At 41.3% G+C, this 23,368-nt stretch overlaps 1 protein-coding gene across 1 annotated transcript in view; it reads left to right on the forward strand.

Moving 5' to 3' along the window:
• The window catches only part of GXYLT2 (glucoside xylosyltransferase 2), a 170,142-nt gene that overhangs the window by 94,599 nt on the left and 52,175 nt on the right, over positions 1 to 23,368 (forward strand). The window contains exons 4-5 of the mRNA XM_070433587.1: positions 9,402 to 9,653; positions 11,014 to 11,137. Of these exons, the coding sequence (XP_070289688.1) occupies positions 9,402 to 9,653; positions 11,014 to 11,137 (376 nt within the window). The remainder of the gene's footprint in view (positions 1 to 9,401; positions 9,654 to 11,013; positions 11,138 to 23,368) is intronic.

The following is a 23,368-nucleotide window of genomic DNA, read 5'->3' on the forward strand; positions in this document are numbered from 1 at the left end:
AAATTTAAGATACCTAGGAATAAACTTAACTAAAGAGGTTAAAGACCTCTACTCAGAAAACTACAGGACGTTGAAAAAAGAGATAGAGGAAGACATAAACAGATGGAAGAACATACCATGTTCTTGGATTGGTAGAATCAACATCATTAAAATGTCCATACTACCCAAAGCAATCTATAAATTCAACGCATTTCCCATTAAAATACCAATGGCCTTCTCCAAAGATCTAGAACGAACTCTCCAAAAATTCATCTGGAATAAAAAAAGACCCTGAATAGCTGCAGCGATCCTGAGAAAGAACAAAGTAGGTGGGATCTCAATGCCAGATATCAAGCTGTATTACAAAGCCACTGTTCTCAAAACTGCCTGGTACTGGCACAAGAACAGACATATAGATCAGTGGAATAGAATAGAGAGTCCAGAAATTAGCCCGAACCAATATGCTCAATTAATTTTTGACAAAGGAGGCATGAACATACAATGGAGCCAAGGTAGTCTCTTCAATAAATGGTGTTGGGAAAATTGGACAGATATATGCAAGAAAATGAAACTAGACCACCAACTTACACCATACACAAGAATAAACTCAAAATGGATAAAGGACTTAAATGTACGACAGGAAACCATAAAAATTCTAGAAGAATACAAAGGCAACAAAATCTCAGACATATGCCAAAACGATTTCTTCACTGATACAGCTCTTAGGGCAGTTGAAACTAAAGAGAAACTGAACAAATGGGACTACATCAAAATAAAAAGCTTCTGCACAGCAAAAGAAACCATCAACAAAACAACAAGAAAACCCACCTCGTGGGAAAACATATTTTCCAACGTCATATCTGATAAGGGCTTAATCTCCAAAATTTATAGGGAACTCATACAACTTAACAAAAAGAAGATAAACAATCCAATCAAAAAATGGGCAAAGGATCTAAATAGACACCTTTCAAAAGAGGACATTCAGAAAGCCAAGAGACATATGAAAACATGCTCAAAGTCACTAATCATCCGAGAGATGCAAATCAAAACAACAATGAGGTACCATCTCACACCTGTCAGAATGGCCATCATCAACAAATCAACAAACGACAAGTGCTGGAGAGGTTGTGGAGAAAAAGGAACACTTGTGCACTGCTGGTGGGAATGCAGACTGGTGCAGCCACTATGGAAGGCAGTATGGAGGTTCCTCAAAAAATTGGAAATGGAACTCCCATTTGACCCTGTGATCCCACTTCTAGGAATATATCCCAAGAAACCAGAAACACCAATCAGAAAGGATATATGCACCCCGATGTTCATAGCAGCACAATTCACCATAGCTAAGATCTGGAAACAGCCTAAGTGCCCATCAGTAGATGAATGGATTAGAAAACTTTGGTACATCTACACGATGGAATACTATGCTGCTGTTAAAAAGAAGGAATTCTTACCATTTGCAACAGCATGGATGGAACTGGAGAGCATTATGCTAAGTGAAACAAACCAGTCAATGAAGGAAAAATACCACATGATCTCACTCCTTCATGGATAATTAAGACCATTACAAACTTTTGAACAATAATAGATACAGAGGCAGAGCTGCCTCAAACTGATTGTCGGACTGCAGTGGGAAGACTAGGGAGGGTTGGGGGACTGGAGGGAGGGGAGTAAGAGATCAACCGAAGGACTTGTATGCATCCATATAACCATAACTAATGGACATAAGACACTGGGGGGTAAGGGAGGGCAAGGGCTTGTTAAGGGCGGGGGGGGGGGGAGGCGGAAAGGACACTTATGTAATACCCTTTGTAATACTTTTAGCGAAAAAAATAAAATAAAAAATAAAATTAAATTAAATTAAAAAAAATCTATGGGACACAGTGAAAGCAGTCCTGAGAGGGACGTTCACAGCACTACAGGCTTACCCCCCAAAAACAAGAAAAACTGATAATAAATTATCTAATCCTACAACCTAAGGAATTATAAAGAGAGCAACAAGAAAAGCCCAGAGTAAGCAGAAGGAAGGATATAATAAAGATCAGAGAGGAAATACATGACATAGAGACAAAAACAACAAAAACAAAAATACAAAAGATCAATAAAACCAAGAGCTGGTTCTTTGAAAGGATACACAAGATTGATGAACCTCTAGCCAGGCTCGCCAAGAAGCAAAGAGAGAGGATCCAAATAAACAAAATCAGAAACGAAAGAGGTGAAGTAACAACAGACCTGACAGAAATACAAAGGATTGTAAAAAAAAAAATACTATGAATAACTCTATTCTAACAAACTGGACAACCAAGATGAAATGACACATTTCTGCCGAAACCAGTTTGGCTCAGTGAATAGAGCGTCGGCTTACGGACTGAAAGGTCCCAGGTTCGATTCCGGTCAAGGGCATGTACCTAGGTTGCAGGCATATCCCCAGTAGGAGATGTGCAGGAGGCAGCTGATCGATGTTTCTCTCTCATCGATGTTTCTAACTCTCTATCTCTCTCCCTTCCTCTCTGTCAAAAATCAATAAAATATATTTTAAAAAAAGAAAAAAAGAAATGACACATTTCTAGAAAAATACAATTTTCTAAAACTCAATCAGGAAGAAAAAAAAAATCTGAATAGGCAGTTAACTATGGAGGAAATTGAAGCAGTAATCAAAAAACTTCCAGCAAACAAAAGCCCTGGTCCAGACAGCTTCAAAGGGGAGTTTTACCAAACATTCAAAGAATAAAACTGCCCTTCCTCAGACTATTCAAAAAAATTCAAGAGGAAGGCACACTTCCAAGCTCCTTCTATGAAGCTAGCATCACCCTGATGCCAAAACCAGATAAAATCACTGAAAGAAAGAGAATTACAGGCCATTACCCCTGATGAATATAGATGCTAAAATTCTCAACAAAATTCTAGTAAATCAGATCCAGCAGTACATCAGGAAGATCATACACTATGACTAAGTGGGATTTATTCTGGGGATGTAAGGGGTGTACAATATCCACAAATCAATAAATCTGATACATCACATAAAAATTGAGAGACAAAAATCACTAATCATATCAATCAATGCAGAAAAAACATTGAATAAAATCCAACACCTTTTCTTGATAAAAACTCTCACCAAAGTAGGAATAGAAAGATCATACCTCAATATAATTAAAGCCTTATATGACAAATCTACAGCCAACATCATACTCAATTGGCAAAATCTAAAACCATTTCCCCTAAGAACAGGAACAAGACAGGGATGCCCACTTTCACCACTCCTGTTCGACATAGTACTGGAAGTGCTAGCCATAACAATTAGGCAAGAAGAAATAAAAGGCATCCGAATTGGAAAAGAAGAAGTAAAACTGTCCTTATTCACTGATGACATGGTATTGTACATAGAAAACCCTAAAGACTCCATAAAAAAATCTACTAAATTTAATAAATGAATTCAGTGATGTAGCAGGATACAAAATTAACACCCAGAAATATATGGCATTTTTTATATACCAACAATGAACTTACAGAAAGAGAAACTAAAAAATAATCCCATTTACCATTGCAACAAAAAAATTAAGATACCTAGGAATAAACTTAACTAAGGAGGTAAAAGAGCTGTCCTTGGAAAATTGCAGGACTTTGAAAAAAGAGATAGAGGAAGATATAAACAAGTGGAAGAATATATCATGTTCATGGATTGGTAGAATCAACATCATAAAAATTTCCATACTACCCAAAGCAATCTATAGATTCAATGCAATCCCCATTAAAATACCAACAGCATATTTCACAAATCTTGAACAAACTCTCCAAAAATTTATATGGAATTAAAAAAAAACAACACCTGGAATTGCCACAGCAATCTTGAGAAAAAATAACAATGTTGGAGGGATCACAATACCAGACATCAGGTTATTATACAAAGCCACTGTTCTCAAAACAGCATGGTACTGGCGCAAGAACAGACATATAGACCAATGGAACAGAACAGAGAACCCAAAAATCAACCCAAACCAGTATGCTCAATTGATATCTGACAAAGGAGACAAGAGCATATAATGGAGTCAAGACAGCCTCTTCAATAAATGGTGTTGGGAAAATTGGACAGATCCATACCAAAATATGAAACTAGACCACCAACCTATACCATACACACAAAAAAACTCAAAATGGATAAAAGACTTCAACATAAAATGGGAAACCATACAAATCTTAGAAGAACACATAAGCAGCAAAATATTAGCTATAGCTCATAGCAATATGTTGACTGACACATCTCCTACGACAATGAAAACTAAGGAGAAAAAAACAAATGGGACTAAATCAAAATAAAAAATTTTTCACAGCAAAAGAAACCATCAACAAAACAAGAAAACCCACTGCATGGGAGAACATATTTGCCAATGTGACATATGATAAGGGTTTAGTCTCCAAAATTTTTTTTAAAATATATTTTTATTGACTTTCTACAGAGAGAAAGGGAGAGGGATAGAGAGTTAGAAACATCGATGAGAGAGAAACATCGACCAGCTGCCTCCTTGCACACCTCCCACTGGGGATGTGCCCGCAACTAAGATATATGCCCTTGACCGGAATCGAACCTGGGACCCTTCAGTCCACAGGCCGACGCTCTATCCACCGAGCCAAACCGGTTTTGGCTAGTCTCCAAAATTTATAGGGAACTCATACAACTTAACAAAAGGAAGATAAATAATCCAATAAAAAAATGGGCAGAGGACCAAAATAGATACTTTTCGAAACTGGACATATGGAAGGCCAAGAGACATATGAAAACATGCTCAAAGTCATTAATCATCTGAGAGATGCAAATCAAGGCCACAATGAGGTACCATCCCACACTTATCAGAATGGCTATCAGCAACAAATCAACAAATGACAACTACTGGTGAGGATGTGGAGAAAAAGGAACCCTCGTGCACTGCTGGTGGGAATGCAGACTGGTGCAGCCACTGTGGAGAACAGTATGGAGTTTCCTCAAAAAATTAACAATGGAACTCCCATTTGATCCCACTCCTAGAAATATATCCCAAAAAAACAGAAACACCAATCAGAAAAAAACATATGCATCCCTATGTTCACAGCAGCACAATTTACAATAGCGAAGATTTGGAAACAGCCTCAGTGCCCATCAGTGGATTACAAAGCTGTGGTTATATCTACACAATGGAATACTATGCTGCTGTAAAACAGAAAGAGCTGTTACCATTTGCAACAGCATGGATGGACCTGGAGGCATTATGCTAAGCGAAATAAGACAGTCAGAAAAAGATAAGTATCACATGATCCCACTCATTTGTGGACTGTAATGAACAACATAAACTGATGAACAAAAACAGATCCAGAAACACAGATTCATTGAACAGACTGTCAAACCTCAGAAGGAAGGTAGGGGAGGGTGAGCATGATGGGGGATCGGGGAGAGATAAGAGATCAATGCTTATATGTACTTGTGTGCATATAAGCATAACCAATGGACACAGACAATGGGGGGTGTGACGGCTGGGGCTGGGGCGGGGGGTGAGGGCAGGCTGGGAGAGGACAATGGGGAGAGAGGACATATGTAATGTTTTTTACAATAAAAAAATTTTTTTGAAAATGTAAAAATGCATGTATTCTTTGACTAAGGAATTACATTTTAATGAATTTATCCTAAAGATACACTCATATGTGTTTGAAATGAATTAATATGAGGTTTTTCATTGTGACATTGTAATAAAAAAGCTTGAGAAACACCTAAGTGTTCTACAGTAGATAACTAGATAAATTTTGGTAGATCCACACAATGGAATACTGTACAGGAATAAAAAATAATAAATGAAATTTTTATTTGCTGATATTAAAAGTCCTACTACATTTATTTTTTTTTATTTTTAAAAAATAAAACAAATGAGCCCAGCCAGTGTGGCTCAGTGGTTGAGCATCAACCTATGCACTAGGAGGTCACAGTTAGATTCCTGATCAGGGTACATGCCCAGGTTGGGGGCTCCATCCCAATGTGGGGTGTGCAGGAAGCAGCCAGTCAATGATTCTCTCTCATCATTGATGTTTCTATCTCTCCCTTCCTCTCTGAAATCAATAAAAATATATTTTAAAAATAAAACAAATGAGATGACAATATCATGTATGCTATCATTTGTAGCATAAAAGAGGAATTGTATATGCCTAGCTATTTATTCTTATACTAGAGGCCCAGTGCACAAAATTCATGTACTGGTAGGGTCCTTAGCGGCTGTCAGCTACCAGATGGGGCCTCCCTCCCTTCCCTTGGCCAGCCCCGCCCCCTGGTCAAACTCCCAGACAACTCCTGGTCGAGGGGATAGTTTTCATACTACACTTACATAGGATGCACAAAAGGTCTCTGGCACAACTCTGAGCAATTCAATAACATTGGCTACCTCTGTGGAGGGGACCTGGTAACAGAGGACAAAGAAGAATAACTTGTCAGGAAATTTACTTTAATATACTTATGCCACACTATGTGATTAAAAATTTTCCTAAAAAGACACTCATTTTGCTGTTTTTTATAATAGTAAAAAAGAAGAGCAATCTGCATGTCACAGAATAGGATATTGGTGGGATAAAATTGTACACTAAGACTGTTCTGATATTATACAGTCTGGGGCAACTTGTGTTTTTCTCTGTTGATTAAAGGTATTGCCTGTAGCTTCATGATGGAATCCTGCAGAACTTGTAGTTTTCCTTTTCAAGACCTTCTTCAAGTGTGTCTGTTTTCTTTTTTGTTTTAAAGAGGGATGGCAACAAATTTATTTTATTGAAGAAAGTAATAATAATAACAACAACAATAATGTAAGGCCGCCCTGACCGGTTTGGCTCAGTGGATAGAGCGTCGGCCTGTGGACTGAAGGGTCCTGGGTTCGATTCCAGTCAAGGGCATGTACCTTGGTTGCGGGTACATCCCCAGTAGGGCGTGTGCAGGAGGCAGCTGATCAATGTTTCTCTCTCATCAATGTTTCTAACTCTCTATCTCTCTCCCATCCTCTCAGTAAAAAAACAATAAAATATATTTTTAAAAAATAATGTAAGGCCAAGAAAAATTAAATTAATCAATCCCATTGACTTTAAATTTTTGGAGCAGATGTCTGCACAACCCTTAATTGATTAAAACATCAATGTTATATATTTTTATTCAGAACTTACTGGCTAATCAGTCATGATGACAAATATATACTAGCTCACATGAGTGGGAATAGTTTTCTCTCTGATTCAGTTTCTAAATTAGCTTTTTCACTGGAACACCATGCAGTCTCTTATTTCCTTAAACACATTCTAGGAAGTGACTTTATCTTTCTATAATTTATTAGCCAAAATCCAGCAGTCATTAGCATTTTTGACACATGAATTTAAATAGAGGACTTTTCTGTGCTTTATTGTTCCTTTTCAATAAAATAAATTGGCAGCATGTTGAGTCCTTGGGATGGGTCTTGCACATGCAAGACCTCATAATTGTATTTACATGTGACACCGAATTAGTATTATAACATGAGTTTACTAGTACTTGTGTAGAGCCCGCCTTTCCTCGACAGCACTCTGTAGTTGTGCTTTAAAATAGTCAGCAGGCTAATGCTCCTCCATGGCAAGGTGGTTCCCTTTCCTTGGAAAAATAGAGGAAAAAGAAAGGCTGGTGTGTTTTTTAAGTTTGTGTCCTCAATTAAAGCATTTATCCTAATTGTGAATTATTAAAATGGATGTCAACATAATCTTTTACGAAATGATAGATGATGATTATTTTTCATTTTATTAGTTTGTAAAATCTATTCCTCTAGTCGATGAGAAAGATAAATCTGGTGGCTAATCAAGTGAGCTTTTAAATTATTCAAGAATGAAGCCTCTGTGGCATGTCATCTGCACCTGCTCCTCGGGATTACATATTGGGGATCCCAATGAAGGGTTGCCTTTATCAGCCGTCATAACAAACAGCTCTTCATAGTACAGACTGGTGGCTTAATTAGCAAAACTTATTTTTTTTCAGGGTTCAGGAGCCTGGAAGCCTGAAGTCTGGTGCCAGCATGGCTGGGTTCTGGAGAGCCCCCTGTTTTGCTTACAGAAGGCTGCCTTCCTCTTGTGTTGTCACATGGTGAAGAGAGAGGACACGCTCTCTGGTAAGGGTTGAACTTTCAAAGGAATGAAAACAGCAGCAGATTATTGTGGCTCGGTTTTTTCCAACCTCCATTAAGGCCGCTTATCTTTCTCTCTTAGTTTTTTTTCTTGGAGCAGTTAGATCTCTGTTGTCTCTTAAAAGGTCACGATCCAGTCATAAGGGCTTTGCCCTCCTCACCTCATCTAATCCTAATGACTGCCCACGTCCCATCTCCAAGGTCCATCACATGGAGGGGGCGGTGTTGGGGCTTTAATATATGAATTTTGGAAAGACACAGGCATTCTATCTATAACAAGGGCTGTGATGGTGTTAGGATGATGTTGGGCCAGGGATCCAGAAGGATTCAAATCCTTCTTTGGTTTAATCTACTAAATTTGGGGAACAAGGGCAAAGCAAGGCAGATTACACGGTTACTAATGAAAGCTTTGTAGTCTAGAGCCCCCGTGCAAACTCTGGTAGATATGCAGTTAGCAAAGGAGAACTCATTTACTAAGTGTTTTGCTTGAATGACCTGCAACAGAGGGTAACAAATCATAGCCTATGAGCCAAGAGTGGCTTTTACATTTCCCATGTTGAAAATTCAAAAGAAGATTTTGTAAGATTTGGAAATTATATGAAATTCAAATTTCATATAATGTGTTATTAGAATAAATAATAAGGTTTTGTTAGAATACAGCCATACTCATTTGTTTATATATTGTCGATGGATGCTTTCGTGCTGCAATGGCAGAGTTGCATGGGTTCAAAAGAGCCTAAAATATTTACTCTCTGGCCCTTTAGAGAAAAAGTTTGCCTGTTCCCAAGTCTAAATCTTGGCTCAAAATATATTTCAAAAAGATGCAGAGCCATACCCATCAACACTAGAAACAAATGGATCCGGAGGCAGAATATTTACTCCAAAGCATGGCGTGAGCTGGTTTTGAGACTGTCCACTTCAAGTTGTGTAATGCCAGACCTAACTGTTCCAAGAAGAGAAAAACAGATGGCCTTATGGGAGAAGGGAAGAAGACAGAGCCACAGTAATTTGCTGATGTTTTCATTCCTTTGGAAGTTCAGCCTTTACCAAGTAGAATCCTGGGCCCTGAAATGGGACCAATCTAGATCGAGATCTTCCTTTGAGTCTTTACCCCTTGTTTGATACTTACCATTCAAGTCAAAGGAGATGGAGGTATGGGAGCTGAGAGTGGTACCCTTTCTAAAACTCAACCTTAATTGATGAAAATCGGTGGCATTATTGAAATCAGGCCACTTCCTTTGTCCCTGACTTGTTTTCCCCCTCCTCCCCTTCCCTGTCACACACAAGGTGATTTTAAAGGATGTGGACTCGCTCCTCTACGTGGACACTGACGTTCTCTTTCTGAGACCCGTCGACGACATCTGGAAGCTCCTGCGGCAGTTTAACTCCACCCAGCTTGCAGCCATGGCCCCTGAGCATGAAATCCCCAAGATCGGCTGGTACAGCCGCTTTGCTCAGCACCCTTTTTATGGCTCCGCGGGAGTTAATTCGGGAGTCATGCTAATGAATTTAACTCGTATAAGAAGTGCCTGGTTCAAGGTAAGGAAGTACTTTATTTTCCTTGTTTAAAATTTGGAATTTTGTCTTTTCCGGAGAGTCAGTGTGCTGATTTGGAAATCGACAAGTAAGGATGGAAGGAGCCAGGGAACGGTGTTTGGAGAATTGTGGGATATTTGTCTGCTCAGGAAAAGCCCAGTGGGTAATTGAATCTAAAGCTTCAGCGGAGTTTCCCTTCAGGACTATTGCGCTGCATTTCTGAGTCCTGTCATGTTTGAACTTCGAGTGTATCCAGTGCTTCAAAACCCTTGGGGACTGTCCTTGGAATCGCCGCAGGGTATATTTACCTACGTACACAGATATTTGTACAAGGCTGTACATGGTCTCATTTTTTATCCCAACAAATAATGGGAACGGTCCTAACTGAACATAAATAGAGAACTAGTCAAAAATAATCCTCCTATTAAAAAGAATTAGGTAGCCCTGGCCGGCTTTGCTTAGTGGGTAGTGTCAGCCTGCAGACCAAAGGGTCCCGGGTTCGATTCCAGTCAAGGACATGTACCTGGGTTGCAGGCTCCTCTCCACCCCAGGCCCTAGTCAGGGCTCGTGCAGGAGGCAACCAATCAATGTGTTTCTCTTACTTTGATGTTTCTCTCTGTTTTTCCCTCTCTCTTCCACTCTCTCTAAAAATAGATGGAAAAATATCCTCGGGTGAGGGTTAACAACAACAAAACAAAACAAAAAAAAGAGAATTAGGTAAATCTATAAGTAAGATAAATAAGATCTCTAAACAGTATTAAGTGAAAAAATTAAAATAGAACAGAGCATGATATTGTAGGGTATGATTCCTTTTATGACTTAGAAATTTCCAGAAAAACACCTAAGAGACTATTAATTGTTAATTGTGGATACTTCTAGGGAAAGTGGAAATGGGAATTGTAGGAGGATGGAGGAAGAGTACTTTTAGTGTATTTTAGATCTTTGTATGCTGTTTGAATATTTAGTCTGTGAATGTGTTGCTTTTATTTTTTAAATTAAATTATTATTTTAAGACAAGAAACGTGTGTTTTTCCTTAAGCTGCCGTAATGCTGTTATTCCTATTCTGCTCCTTCACTGCAGAGGTCAGGATGAAGCATGAGAAAGAGGTTCATTCTAGGGCCTGATTTTCTAAGTAGAAATCATGTCCCAACTACCAGTTCCTGGACCATGTAGTGTCCATGGGCACATTTACAACCCTGCCATCCACAGCCTTGTTTCGCTTTGTGCGGTGCCTTGAAGTCAGCAGGACCTCTCCTCTATTTGCTTTTGGGGGGAGAGGGGCCCAGTCCCTCTACGTTGTTTCTCAGTGGACAAGATGGATTTTCTTTGCTTCAGCTGCTCCGATGGTTTCCTCTTTTCCAGAACAGCATGATTCCAACAGGGTTGGCTTGGGAGGACATGCTGTACCCTCTATACCAGAAGTACAAGAATGCCATCACGTGGGGAGACCAGGATTTATTAAATATTATTTTTTACTTCAATCCAGGTAGGTTGTTTTTCCAGAATGTCATTTGTATGGGAGTGTACCCACCTCACCCCATAGAGACGTTCCAGCCAGGTCTATACTGAGAGCATGAGCTTTGTCTGCGTCCCCTCCCCACCCAGCTGGCTCAAGAGCTCCTGGGGTCTCTTGGAGGTGGGTCTTTGTACTGCTGACACAAAGACCAAATGATAAAACCTCCAACACTGGATCCATTTTTTGAGAATCTCTCTTATATTTTGCCAGCACAATTCTTCTGAAAAGTACAGTCAAAATTAATGGGAGGCACTGAACTAAATGAAAACGTTATCATCTCGGCATGAGGCCCTCTTTGCCTGGACAATGTCTGGATTGAAGGGGATGGATTCTTGGGATCCTGAAAGGAAAGTGACTTATTCAAGGGTAAAAGAGCCTGAATAAGGACTCAGTTTCCCAAATCCCTTTTCGTTTTCATTTGGGGCAAAGGGAAATTCTTTTTATATTGTTATATCCATGATATTGTGGAGTTGAGGGGGGGAGAGAGACAAACGTTTCTGGTCTATGTTTTTATTTTGACACTTAAAACTAACAACATTTCCTTTTAAAGACTTCAGCCTCTGGTTGCAAATCACCCTGGACCCACCTGCTATGTACCTTTATTTTCTTTAGCAAAACCCTGGAATAAAACCTTTGAATCAAAAAGGATCAAATGCAAGGGGGTGGGGGGCAGAAGCAGGTGGATACAGTTTCTGGGAAAGATACCCACTGCTCATTCATTAGACAAAGGGAAGATGTTGCCATTCACTTGGGACCTTTCCGCCCATTGCACTCTGATAATCACAGGGATTTTCAAGTCCGCATCTTCTGCTTTTTCTTGTTCAGCACAGTTCATCTTTTTTTCTAGGGTAAGGTTCTTGACTGCAAATAAAAGGCCTCTGGAGTTAGTCTAAATGCAAAGGGTACTTTAAAAGAAAACCAAACTGCTGTCCCATGGAAACAGGGCAGACAGGCCAGCAGACTCAGCCAGAACCTGAAGCAGGAAAAAGAAATGATGGGGAACCAGGTTGGACTTTCTCCCACTCAGGCTGGTTTTTCCTCTTTTAAAACTCATTCTCTGCTCCTCAGACCTCAAAGCAAAGTACCGCGGTTTCAAACTCCAGGTCCAGCCCCACATAAAGACTAACTGATCCCAACCCAAAGCCCAGGGAGAGATCTGTTGGTTCCAGCACAGCCAGTTAGGCCAAGCATGGAGCTGAGGGATCATGGCTGCCGTTGATTATGTGCTAATGTCAGGTGCTGGTCTCAGCATTATCTTCTTTAACCCTCACAGCAACCCTGAGAATGTAAAGGCAAAACTACCGAGTGAAAGATGATTCGTATGACAGCTAATGAGCGCGGGAGCACGGCAGGAGCCCAGGACACTCAGCTCCAGCCCTATGTGTCCGGGGAGGAGTTTTTGGAGAGGGGAATCTGAGAGAGCTGGGCAGATACCCCACAGTAGATATCTCTGCTGCATTATTTCTGTTCTTTCAATATTGCATTTTCCTTTCTGCTGAGTGGCTAAAACTGTCTTCCATAATCCTAATCTGTTTGAATTCCTAAACTGAGGAATTTAAATAATCTGCCAAATTGCCTCCCCAGATACCCTCTGAGCCTATTGTTCAAGGGTGTGACTAGAAGTAAACAATCCTCAAAGGGAATCACAGCAACCTTCTGATTACAGACGAGCCCCTTGTCTTTATTTTATTTTTTTTCTTTATTTCATTTTATTTTATTTTATTTATTTTTCCCCATTACCTTCTTGTCTTTCTTTTAGGCTGAAAACCAGCTGAGTAAATGCCTTCCTCACTACCCCTCTTAGATCCATTGAATACAAGAATAAAGTAAAGTTTCCTGGCTTTAGATTAGTATTAGGTAACTCCTTGATTTTTTTTTTGATTTTTTTTTTGGTATGTGTTGCCTGCATTTAATCTGCTATTTTATACTTTATTCGAGAATTTTATTAAACATGAAGTCTTTGACCCCGTCGGTGTAATTCAGTGGTTGAGCAACTATCTATGAATCAGGAGGTCCCAGTAGAATTCCTGCTGGGTTTTGGGCTCAATCCCCACTTGGGGCATTAAGGAAGCAGCCAATCAATAATTCTCTCTCACCATTGATGTTTCTATCTCTCCCTCCCTCTTCCTTCCTCTCTGAAATGAATAAAAATATTTTTCTAAACAAACAAACAAACATGAGGTCTTTGAACTGAAATCAGTGCTATCCATCACAGTGAACGGTTTTTCTTTGTTTCTATTGGCTGTGAGCACTTTCTATAAACTTGAACAAACTGCATTTTAAAAGAAGATTTTTTCACCTCTATCCCTGGCAAGGAGATACAGAGGAAAGATTGGCCCTGACACCAGAGATAAGCATGCTTATTACTATGGTTCTTTGGGTTGCCACAGGTGAAGCAATGAACGCAAAATGGAACATATATCTAGATATCATTATCATAGATATCCTGTAGCCAATGGTATCACTATTATAATGTGTTTAAAAGTCATTAGCTACAAAGGGGTTTTAGAACTTGTGCTGTAATTAGATGCAGGCCTGTGGGTGGGTGATTGCAGTGCTGGGTGACAGGCTGTTACAAGAGGAGACAGCTGAAGCCCATGGAGGGCACACAGGTAGGTCAGTCTACAGGTCGTTTCCTGACAGGTGAGCTAAGACAGCTTCTTCAAGGGGTGGAAGACTGAGCTCACATCTTAACCAGGGAAATTTGAGTGCAAGAGCAGAATCCCATAGAAAGGTAAATATGACAAGAATCGAGAGGAACTCTGTAGAAAGATGTGCTGGGTTAATGCCCCGAGGCTGCAAGGAAAAGAAACTCCACTCCCCAAGGGTGCAGGGAGACCAGGAGCACATGGATCGGATCATGCTGGTCATCATGAGAACAAGTTCTGGAAGTTGCTAAGGCCAAAGCTGATTTTTTCATCCCTGATGACCTCTGTCATTTTGCTTCTCTCCATGCCCCTCTGATTCTATTTTACCATTTAGAAAGTGTTAACGTAAAATCCATTGAAACGTGTAAAGAAGTTTTGTGAGTTTATTTGAGCGAAACTGTCCACATATGCCAGGAAGCAGAACCTCAACGAGTTGAGATAATGCTCAGGAGATCGGAGGGTTACATCTGTATTTATACATTGCAATCAAAGGAAGGGACGGATGTAGGTGGGTTACATGAAATTCACTGGTGATAGACTAGAGAGGTGGGAGAAAGCAAAGGGGGTGGGGAGGAACCCCTGGGATTGGATAAAAAGTAAAATGATAGACACATACTTAGGTGGGTGCAGGAACAATTAATATGATAATGAAGGAATTTGTGACATCTGTCCTGGCGCCCAGCACATTAGGTTGTGCCCCAAGGGGTCCAAAAAAAGGGAAGTTACAAGTTACCCAGACATTTCAAAGTATATGTTATTATAGATGCAAAAAGGCAGAGGCTCAGTTAAGGTAAAGGTTGACCTTGTCAGTGAAGATACCGGCCTAGGAGGTGACTGCCCACCATAACTGCCTTAGTTAAAGTTTAATTTCAGACCATCCTTTGTGATGACTTCAGGTCTCTGAGTCTGCAAGACCACCATACAGGCACTTCCCTGAGCCTGTCAGGTTAGCACGTGGCCCCTTTCGTCCACACAAGCATTCTCTATTTGCACATGGCCCAACTCTGAGGTTGTGTTGAACAATCTTACAAGCCCAAATCAATTATGCTGTTTCCTATGTTTTCTAATTCAAGTTTTTAGAGTCAGAAGAGAGAGAGAGAGAGAGAGAGAGAGAGAGAGAGAGAGAGAGATTGGCTGTCTCAGCCTGTGAATTGATTCCCAGCTTAACTTTGAATCAGTTCTTTTTGGATAGAGATACCACTAGTGATCTGGCCATCAGGGGCCAAAGAAGCAAGGGTATGTGGCATTTCTCTCTCTCAAACATGATCACCTAGGTCTGTCTCTGCTTTGAGGCAATTTTTAGAAAAATGGGCTGTGAGCAGATAAGGAAGTGAAATTAGCCAAGTATAGAGGACAAGGTAGTGCATCCAACCAGGATAGAAACAGTGGGGTTCTGCTCACAGGGAGAGAGAAGAGCTGAAGTGCCCCATGGAGTATATAGATTGTCTGTAAGTTCAATATGATAGGAGGAAGTTAGGAGAGTTTACTGGGGCCACAGGGAGCAGGACACATAGTCACATGGAACATGTCTCTTCAGTGGCCTTGTCAGGGCCTTGTTCTTATACTGCCAGTGATCACTGGAGCTCTGCACTTGAGTGTGCAATCACATTGTATACTCACTCCACCAAAAGCACCCAACAATTGGCAGGTATGAGTGTGTTGTTGGGGGAGGGGTTGACAGGCTCAATTATTTGGTATTAACATTGTTTGGGGAAACTGGTAACAAATCATTGTTCTGGGAATCTGGGAAGTTCATGAGCTCTGATATAAAACCCAAACATGAAGATTGTAGGGTCCTCATGAAGAGTCTGTGTCTACTTTTGTCTTTCTCAGCATCAAGTTTAATGCCTTAAATAGAGTTGGTCTTCAGAATTGTTGGTTGGTTGAATGAATGGAATTAAGATAATGGAGTGAAAGAGGGTAGTAGATGGAAGAGAAAGACTACAGCAAGGAAAGTGAGAGGAAAGGAAAGTGGGGAGAGAAAGGAGAGTAAGAAGGAGAATGATGCTGATGGCAGAGGAAGGTATGTGGTTTCATTCACTCATTCCTTCAGCAGATTTCTTGAGCACCTGCTATGTGCCAGCCATGTGGTTAGGCACTAGGGATATGGCAGCAGACAGAATAGGCAAAATGCTGTTTTCATAAAGCCTACTTTTTATTGGAAGAGGTAGACTTCCAAAGAATAACAACTAGTCATTCAAAATTACAAATTGTGATAAATGCTATGAAGGAAACAAATGAGGGATTGAAAAAAAGACTATCAATGCTGAAAGGAGAGGAGAACTTTAGATTGTGTGATCAAAAAGTAAATCTTTGAAGAATTGATTATCCTTTTCTGGAACAAAGGTGCATTCAGGGAAATGGAAGAAGAGTAGGCAGGGTAAGCAAAACATACTAACAAAATGAAACAACACAGCCTCTTTCTGCTGATACAGTGTAGTGACTAAGCAGCAAGCTTGTTTGACTGTGAAGTTAAAATAATCAGGCAGAATCTATTCCATAACCATAGAGACCCCAAGACTTTGAAATAATCAGACGTGTAAGCGACAGTAAATTCATACAATACTTTGCAAGTAGTTAGGAGGCTCTGGAAATGAATTTAGACGTCTGAAAGGATCACAAAGGGATTTCAGAACCATAGACGGTCAGTTAATGATGTTAATGATGAGTTGCTTTTTATTTTATTTACTACAGGCCTGGCACATTAAATTCATGAGCGGGTACAGTCCCTAGGCCTAGCCTGTGATCAGGGCCACCTTTCCTGGCTGCCAGCAGCCAGCCCCCCCACCCCCCACCCTTGGTTGCCCATTTGTCATCGGGGGATCGGAGCCTGCCGGCTTGTGGGAGGGACCAGGAGGTGGTTGGTGCACCTCACAGGACTGGTCAAACGGATGTTCTGGTCATTTCGCCATTCTGTCTATTTGCATATTACTCTTTTATATATATAGACTAGGGGCCCAGTGCACGAATTCATGCACCTAGAAAGGAACTGTGGGCTGTGAGGCTGCAGTGGGCACCGGGTGAATCTAGCTGGGCCCATCCTCCGCACCCCTGCCCAGCCCCTCCTGCTATGGCCCCCAGTCCCCTATCTGCCAGCAGCCCCGGTCCTGCCTCTCCCACATGCTGATGGTGCCAGCCCTGCATGCACTCGCTGACAGTGCCAGCAGCAATTGCTCCTCAGGAGCCGGGTGTGGTGGTGGGGGGGCGGTGGAAAAGCCCTCAGAGGCGATCGACTGGCAGCTGCTGCTTGCACCTGCTGATGGCACTGAGTGATCGGGACTGGCGCCAGGCACTGGCAGCAACTCTGATGCTGGTTGTGGGTGTGAGTGGGGCTGGCGCCGGCAGCAGGTGTGAGCGCCAGGCAGGGCCAAGGCACACGGGAGCAAAGAATTTTCAGTAACCACCAGAGGCTCACCCCGATGACAGTGACCGGCACCCTGCCTTGGTCTGGCGCCCCCGCTCACCTGCTCCACCATCCCACCACAGCCAATGCCCGCCATGTTCTATACACGCCCCCTGTGGTCAGCACACGTCATAGCGACCAGTTGTTCCATTGTTTGGTTGTTCCGGTTGTTCTGCTGTTTGGTCTATTTGCATATTAGCCTTTTATTATATAAGATGTGCTCCAGTCCTTCCACTTCCAGGGAAAGGGGCAAAGGAGGGTTGCTGAAGGTGATAAGGGAGGCAGCAGGGTGAACTTTTTTGGGGGGGAGAGTTTCCTCCTGATGAAGAGCTTCAAAGGACGGCAGCCCACTTCTGTTCCCTCTGTCTGCAGAGACACAATTTCCGATTGGCATCTGGCAGGATAGCAGTTGCAGGTACATGACTGGGAGCACCTTTCTGCATGCAGCTTCCTGGACAGTCTCTTCCTGCCAAGGGAAGCTCTGTTCTAACCATTTATCCTGGAACCAGGGCTGCTGGGTGGTCTGGGGCAGGAGGGCAGAGTGGAGGTGGGGCAGAGGAGGGCAGGAAGATGTATGGGGTAGAGACTGGGGGTTGGAAGAGGGAGAGGGTGAAGTCTGTGTGTATGTGTGTGTGGGAAGGCTGGTGCAGAAGGAGAGTTGGGATCAGCATAGGAAGGTTTGGAGGTACTGGGGGAATAAAGGGACCAGCAGATGCCAGAACAGGGGAAAGGGTCTACGGAATCAGGTTGGGTTCTAGGATGGTGAGTATAGACCAAGTCCTTTCTCCAGACCCCGCCATCCCAGCTGGCTAGTGGGAGGTGTCCATAGTGAGGTGCTGAGCCCCCAGGGGGTTGAGGAGCTCCCACTGTTACACTCAGGGCAGGGCCGATGGAGAGGTTATGGTTCTACCCTGTCACACACAGAGCAGGGCCCGTGGGGGCGCCTCACCCTGTCACACACAGAACAGACCGATCAGGGGGTTGGTGTGCTGCACCCTGTCACACACAGAGCCGCAGGGCGATCGGGGGATTGGGGAGCTCCCCCCCTATCAGGCACAGAGCAGGGCTGATCAGGAGGTTTGGGCGCTGTCCCCTGTCACGCTGATCCCAGTGCCGGAAGCCTCGCTGCTCCGCTGATCCCAGTGCCGGGAGGCATATTACCCTTTTACTATATAGAATAGAGGCCTGGTGCATGAGTGGGGGCCGGCTGGTTTGCCCTGAAGGGTGTCCTGGATCAGGGTGGGGGTCCCCACTGAGGTGCCTGGCCAGGCTGGCTGAGGGGCTGAGGGCTGTTTTCCTGCTGGCAGTTGACTAAAAGCTCCCAACCGCTCCTTGTTTTCTTTTTTTTCTTTTTTATTCTGGGCCAGCTTTAGCTCTGAGGCCTCGGTGCTGAAAACATGGATACAATGTTGCGGTCCGGGGCTGACTGAAAGCCGGTTTTGTTTAGCTTCTTATTTGCAACATAGTAATAGTTGCTTAGAGTTGCAGTTGAGAGTCCAGCAAGTGAGGCGAGGAACGTTGGAGTCTGCAGTTCCTGGAGGAAGCAAGCCTCCCTGCTCGCTTCAGTGCATGGCTGCCGGCCGCCATCTTGGCTGACAGTTAATTTGCATAAGGATATGCTGATTAGCCAATGGGAAGGGTAGCGGTCGTACGCCAATTACCATGTTTCTCTTTTATTAGTGTAGATTTTTACAATTACTGTTGACATATACTATTATATTAGTTTCAGTCATACAACATATTGATTAGACATGTATATAACTTACAAACTGATTACCTAATAAGTCTAGTGCCCACCTGGAACCATACAGCATTATTACAATATAGTTGACTATATTCCTACATCCCAGTGACTATTTTATAACTGCATATTTGTACTCTTTACTCCCTTCACCTTTTCACCCATCCCCTCCCCCACTCCCCTCCTCTCTGGCTACCACCAGTTTGTTTTCTGTAATGAGGATCTTCTTTATCTATGTAAAATGGAGAGAAAAAAGGCCAAGACACAGGGTTTGGAGAGAGGTTGACTTGAAAAGATGTTTTAATATGAATTGCAGTAGTTTTGGCAGGGTTTTGAAATTTAAACAACTCATTCTAGGGGAATGGATGTATTCTAGGGGACACAGAGTATTGAGCACTGCTAGGCCTAACTCAGAAGTTCGGGTCAGCTTACAGGTAGCAGGGCCAAGCCAATTCCAGGCCAGGGTCCACAGTGCACTGTGCTGTGGGAAGGTGGGGGAGTGCCAAGGGGAGCGAAGTCTCCCAAGGTTGTGCACAGCAGCAGCAGCAGCAGTGGCCGGGATAGTCACAATAAAGGTAGTAATAAAGAAAATGTAAGACAAGAAAATAATTTAATATTTCACAGAGCCATTGTTTTAAAGTCTTTGTCTGGGATCATGTGCTGGGAGAGGTGGGGATTCTTCCTAGTTGGCAACATTGGGAGCAGCTGCTTTGCCTGTCACCTGTACAATAACTTGCAAGATGTGGTCAGAGTTGAACCTTACAGTCAGGCAGACTGAGGATTGATCCCACACAGGAATGGGCCAATAGCAATCAAGACCCAATTATAACAGGAGGAACCACAAAATCCACACAAGGGACATCCATAGAGCATCCAACTCAGGAGATCAAGGAGACTATGTCATTGAGCCCCAATAACTCCACCTCAGGAAGACTGGAAGCCATAGCAGTTCTATCTAATACATAGAAACAAACACAAAGAGAGAGCCAACATGTGGAAATGAAGAAACAGGCCCCAATGAAAGAAACAGTGGAATTTCCAGAAAAAGAGCTAAAACAAATGAAGGAAAGTAATTTTTCAGATATACAGTTCAAAGTAATGGTCACAAGGATACTCAAGGAACTTAATGAGAATTATGAGGAACTTAGTGGGAATGACAACAGCATGAAAAAGGAAATAGAAACCATGAATAAAAACTAATCCGAATTCAAGACTATATCTGACATAAAGAATACACAGGAAGGAATTAAAAATAGGTTGGATGAAGCAGAGGATCAAATCAGAGATTTGGAAGAAAAGGTAGGAAAAAACACCCAATTAAAGCAGCTAAAATAAAAAAGAATGAAAAAGCAGGAGGATGGTTTAAGGCAGTGTTCGGCAAACCACGCCTTGCGAGCCACATGCAGCTCTTTGGCCCCTTGCGTGTGGTTCTTCCACAAAATACAATGTGCGGGCACACATGTACAGTGCTATTGAAACTTTGTGGCCCATGCGCAGAAGTTGGTTTTCAGCCTGGGCAAGTCTATTTTGAAGAAGTGGCGTTAGAAGAAGTGAGGGATGTCGGTTGGTTGGGTGACGGGAGATTTGGTGCAGATGGGCCATGGTATACGCAGCTCGGGGGAGGCGCACGCGATTCATGCATGAGTTGAGTCAGCCAGTCAGTCAGCAGTCTCATTGTGCAGTGGTTAGTGCTAGTTGCGTCTGCAAAACGCGCGCGGGTGATAAAAGTACCTACTCGAAGCATAAAGTTACCTGTATTTTTCCAACCAGCTACAAACCCTACAGGTATTTTTGTCATCAACTTAAGAATTGTAATTATTTTGTGTTGGTGGCTTTATTATTATAAAATAAAACATTTTTTTAGGTGCCCTGTTTGACATGGCTACAAAGAAGAAGCAAAGAAAAACGGAAGACAAAAAGCATGAATTTAAAGTTGAATGGACCGAGACTTTTGCGTTTATTCAAAACTTAAATGGCCTTCCAACCTGTCTTATTTGTCAGGAAAAATTGGCGCATAACAAGAAATCAAATTTGGAGAGACACTTTACAACTAAACACGTGTCATTTAGTACTAAATATCCCGTCAGTGATGCAAGGAAGAAAGCAGTTGAGGAACTTCAGAAGAGTCAAGAAAAATCAAGTTCTGTATTTAATTACTGGATGCAATCTTCCAACAGCGTTAATATTGCAAGTTTTGTGGTTAGTCAAGAGATTGCTAAGAGAGGAAAACCATATACAGATGGCGAATACATAAAAAGTTGTTTTATAAATGCATCCAAAGAGCTATTTTGGGATTTTAAGAACAAAGCAGATATTCTAAAAAAAATTAAAGAGTTACCATTGTCTGCTAAAACAGTGAAAGATAGAACAGTCAAAATGTCTTTGAATATAACCAACCAGCAAGTCGAAGATCTTAAATTGGTCTCAGCTTTATCAATAGCAGTTGATGAGTCTTGTGACATAAATGATACAGCGCAAGTTTCACTTTTTGTATGATTTATTTCGTCTACAGCTCCTAAAGAAGAACTTTTAGGATTATTGCCACTCAAAGGTCAAACACGTGGAGAGGATATAGCAAATGCTGTAATTGAGTGCATTGAAAAACATCATATTCCACTCAATAAAATTGTCTCAATTTCAACAGATGGGTTGAAAAGTATGACCGGCGTAAGAGATGGGTTTGTTGCTATTTTGAAAGAAAAAATTAATCGTGAGATACTTACTTACCATTGCATCCTTCATCGAGAAGTACTTTGTTCGCAGACATTTCCAGAAGAAATTTGCAAAGTTATGGAATTGGTGATTAAGATTATCAACTCCATTATAGCTAAAGCTCTTAATCATCGCCAATTTAAAGAATTTTTAGTGAAATGGAGAGTGAGTACGCAGATCTGCTGCTGCATAACAAGGTATGTTGGTTATCAAGAGGAAATGTTTTGAAACGTTTCACTTCCTTATTAACAGAAATTAAAGCACTTCTCCTTGAGAAGGGTGTTCACTATCCAGAACTAATGATCAGTGGATCCAAAAATTTTATTTCATGGTAGACATTACAGCTCATCTAAATCAGCTTAATTGTAAACTACAGGGGAAAGGAAACACAGTTTTTTCGATGTTAGAAGTTATTTCATTCGAAAACAAATTATCTCTTTTTGCTCAAGATTTCGAAAAAGAAACTTTGACTCACTTTCCAAGCCTTTTGAAACATCGCCAAGAAAATAATTCTGATATTGACATTTGCTATTTCAAAACAACACTTTTAAATATGAGGGAAGCTTTTCTCAACAGGTTTCAGGAATTCAGAAACAACAAAGCGACATTAGCCTTTGTTAAAAAACCTCTCAATGCTACTGTAACAGAATTAAATTTTTCTCCCTTTAATATTGACATTGGCAACTTTGAAGTGCAATTGCTGGATTTAAAAAACAAAGAACTGTGGAGCTCGAAATTTGAACATCTTTGTGCTGATATAGAAATATTGGAGAAAAACAAATGTGAACTTAGTTCACAGCACAAGTGGTCTGCTTTGAAAGACCTGGAGAAGGAAGATATGTTGATTTTTAACACCTGGAATAGTATTCCTGACTCATATAATCAACTGAAAAAACTAGCATTTCCTCTTCTTTCCTTATTTGGGTCTACATATTTATGTGAAGAATCATTTTCAAGCATGAACCTTATCAAGAGTAAATTGAGAAGTCGTCTTATTGATGAGAACTTGGAATCGTGCCTAAACTTAAACACAACAACATACAAACCTGACTTAAACAAACTTTCCAAGGAGATGCAAGGCCATTGTTCACATTAGTGTTTGTCAGTCATTGTCATGATTTAATTTTATGAATATTGTAAGGTAAATTGTAAGGAGTTTAATTTTATCAATAAATAATATTGTTATTAAGTATGATATCAAGTTTTATTCAATGTACCTATAGTTTAACTAAGACTTAAAACTTTAAGTAAAGTTTATTAAATTAATTTTAGGGAACGTTGTGGAGTGAAAGAAGATGTAGTGTCGAGGATTGAGAAAGGTATGTTGAGATGGTTTGGACATATAGAGAGGATGAACGAAAGGAGATAGACAAAACAAGTATACAAGACAAGTGTGGATGGGAGAGTTGGAAGGGGTCAAACTCAGCGAACATACCTCAATCAGATTGAGGACGTTTTTAGCAAAGGCCAGCTTAGGAGTACCCTAATTAAGTTAATAAGAATGTACCTACCTATATAGTTTAAGTTTAAAAAATTTGGCTCTCAAAAGAAATTTCAATCATTGTACTGTTGATATTTGGCTCTGTTGACTAATGAGTTTGCCGACCACTAGTTTAAGGGAATTTTGGGACAACATCTGCATCTTAGGAGTACCAGAAGGAGAAGAAATAGAGCAATAAATAGAGAATCTGCTTGAT

The sequence above is a fragment of the Myotis yumanensis genome, unplaced genomic scaffold (genome assembly GCF_028538775.1).
Source record: "Myotis yumanensis isolate MYYU_CA2020_CCGP unplaced genomic scaffold, mMyoYum1.0.hap1 SCAF_14, whole genome shotgun sequence".
NCBI classification, from domain to species: domain Eukaryota; kingdom Metazoa; phylum Chordata; class Mammalia; order Chiroptera; family Vespertilionidae; genus Myotis; species Myotis yumanensis.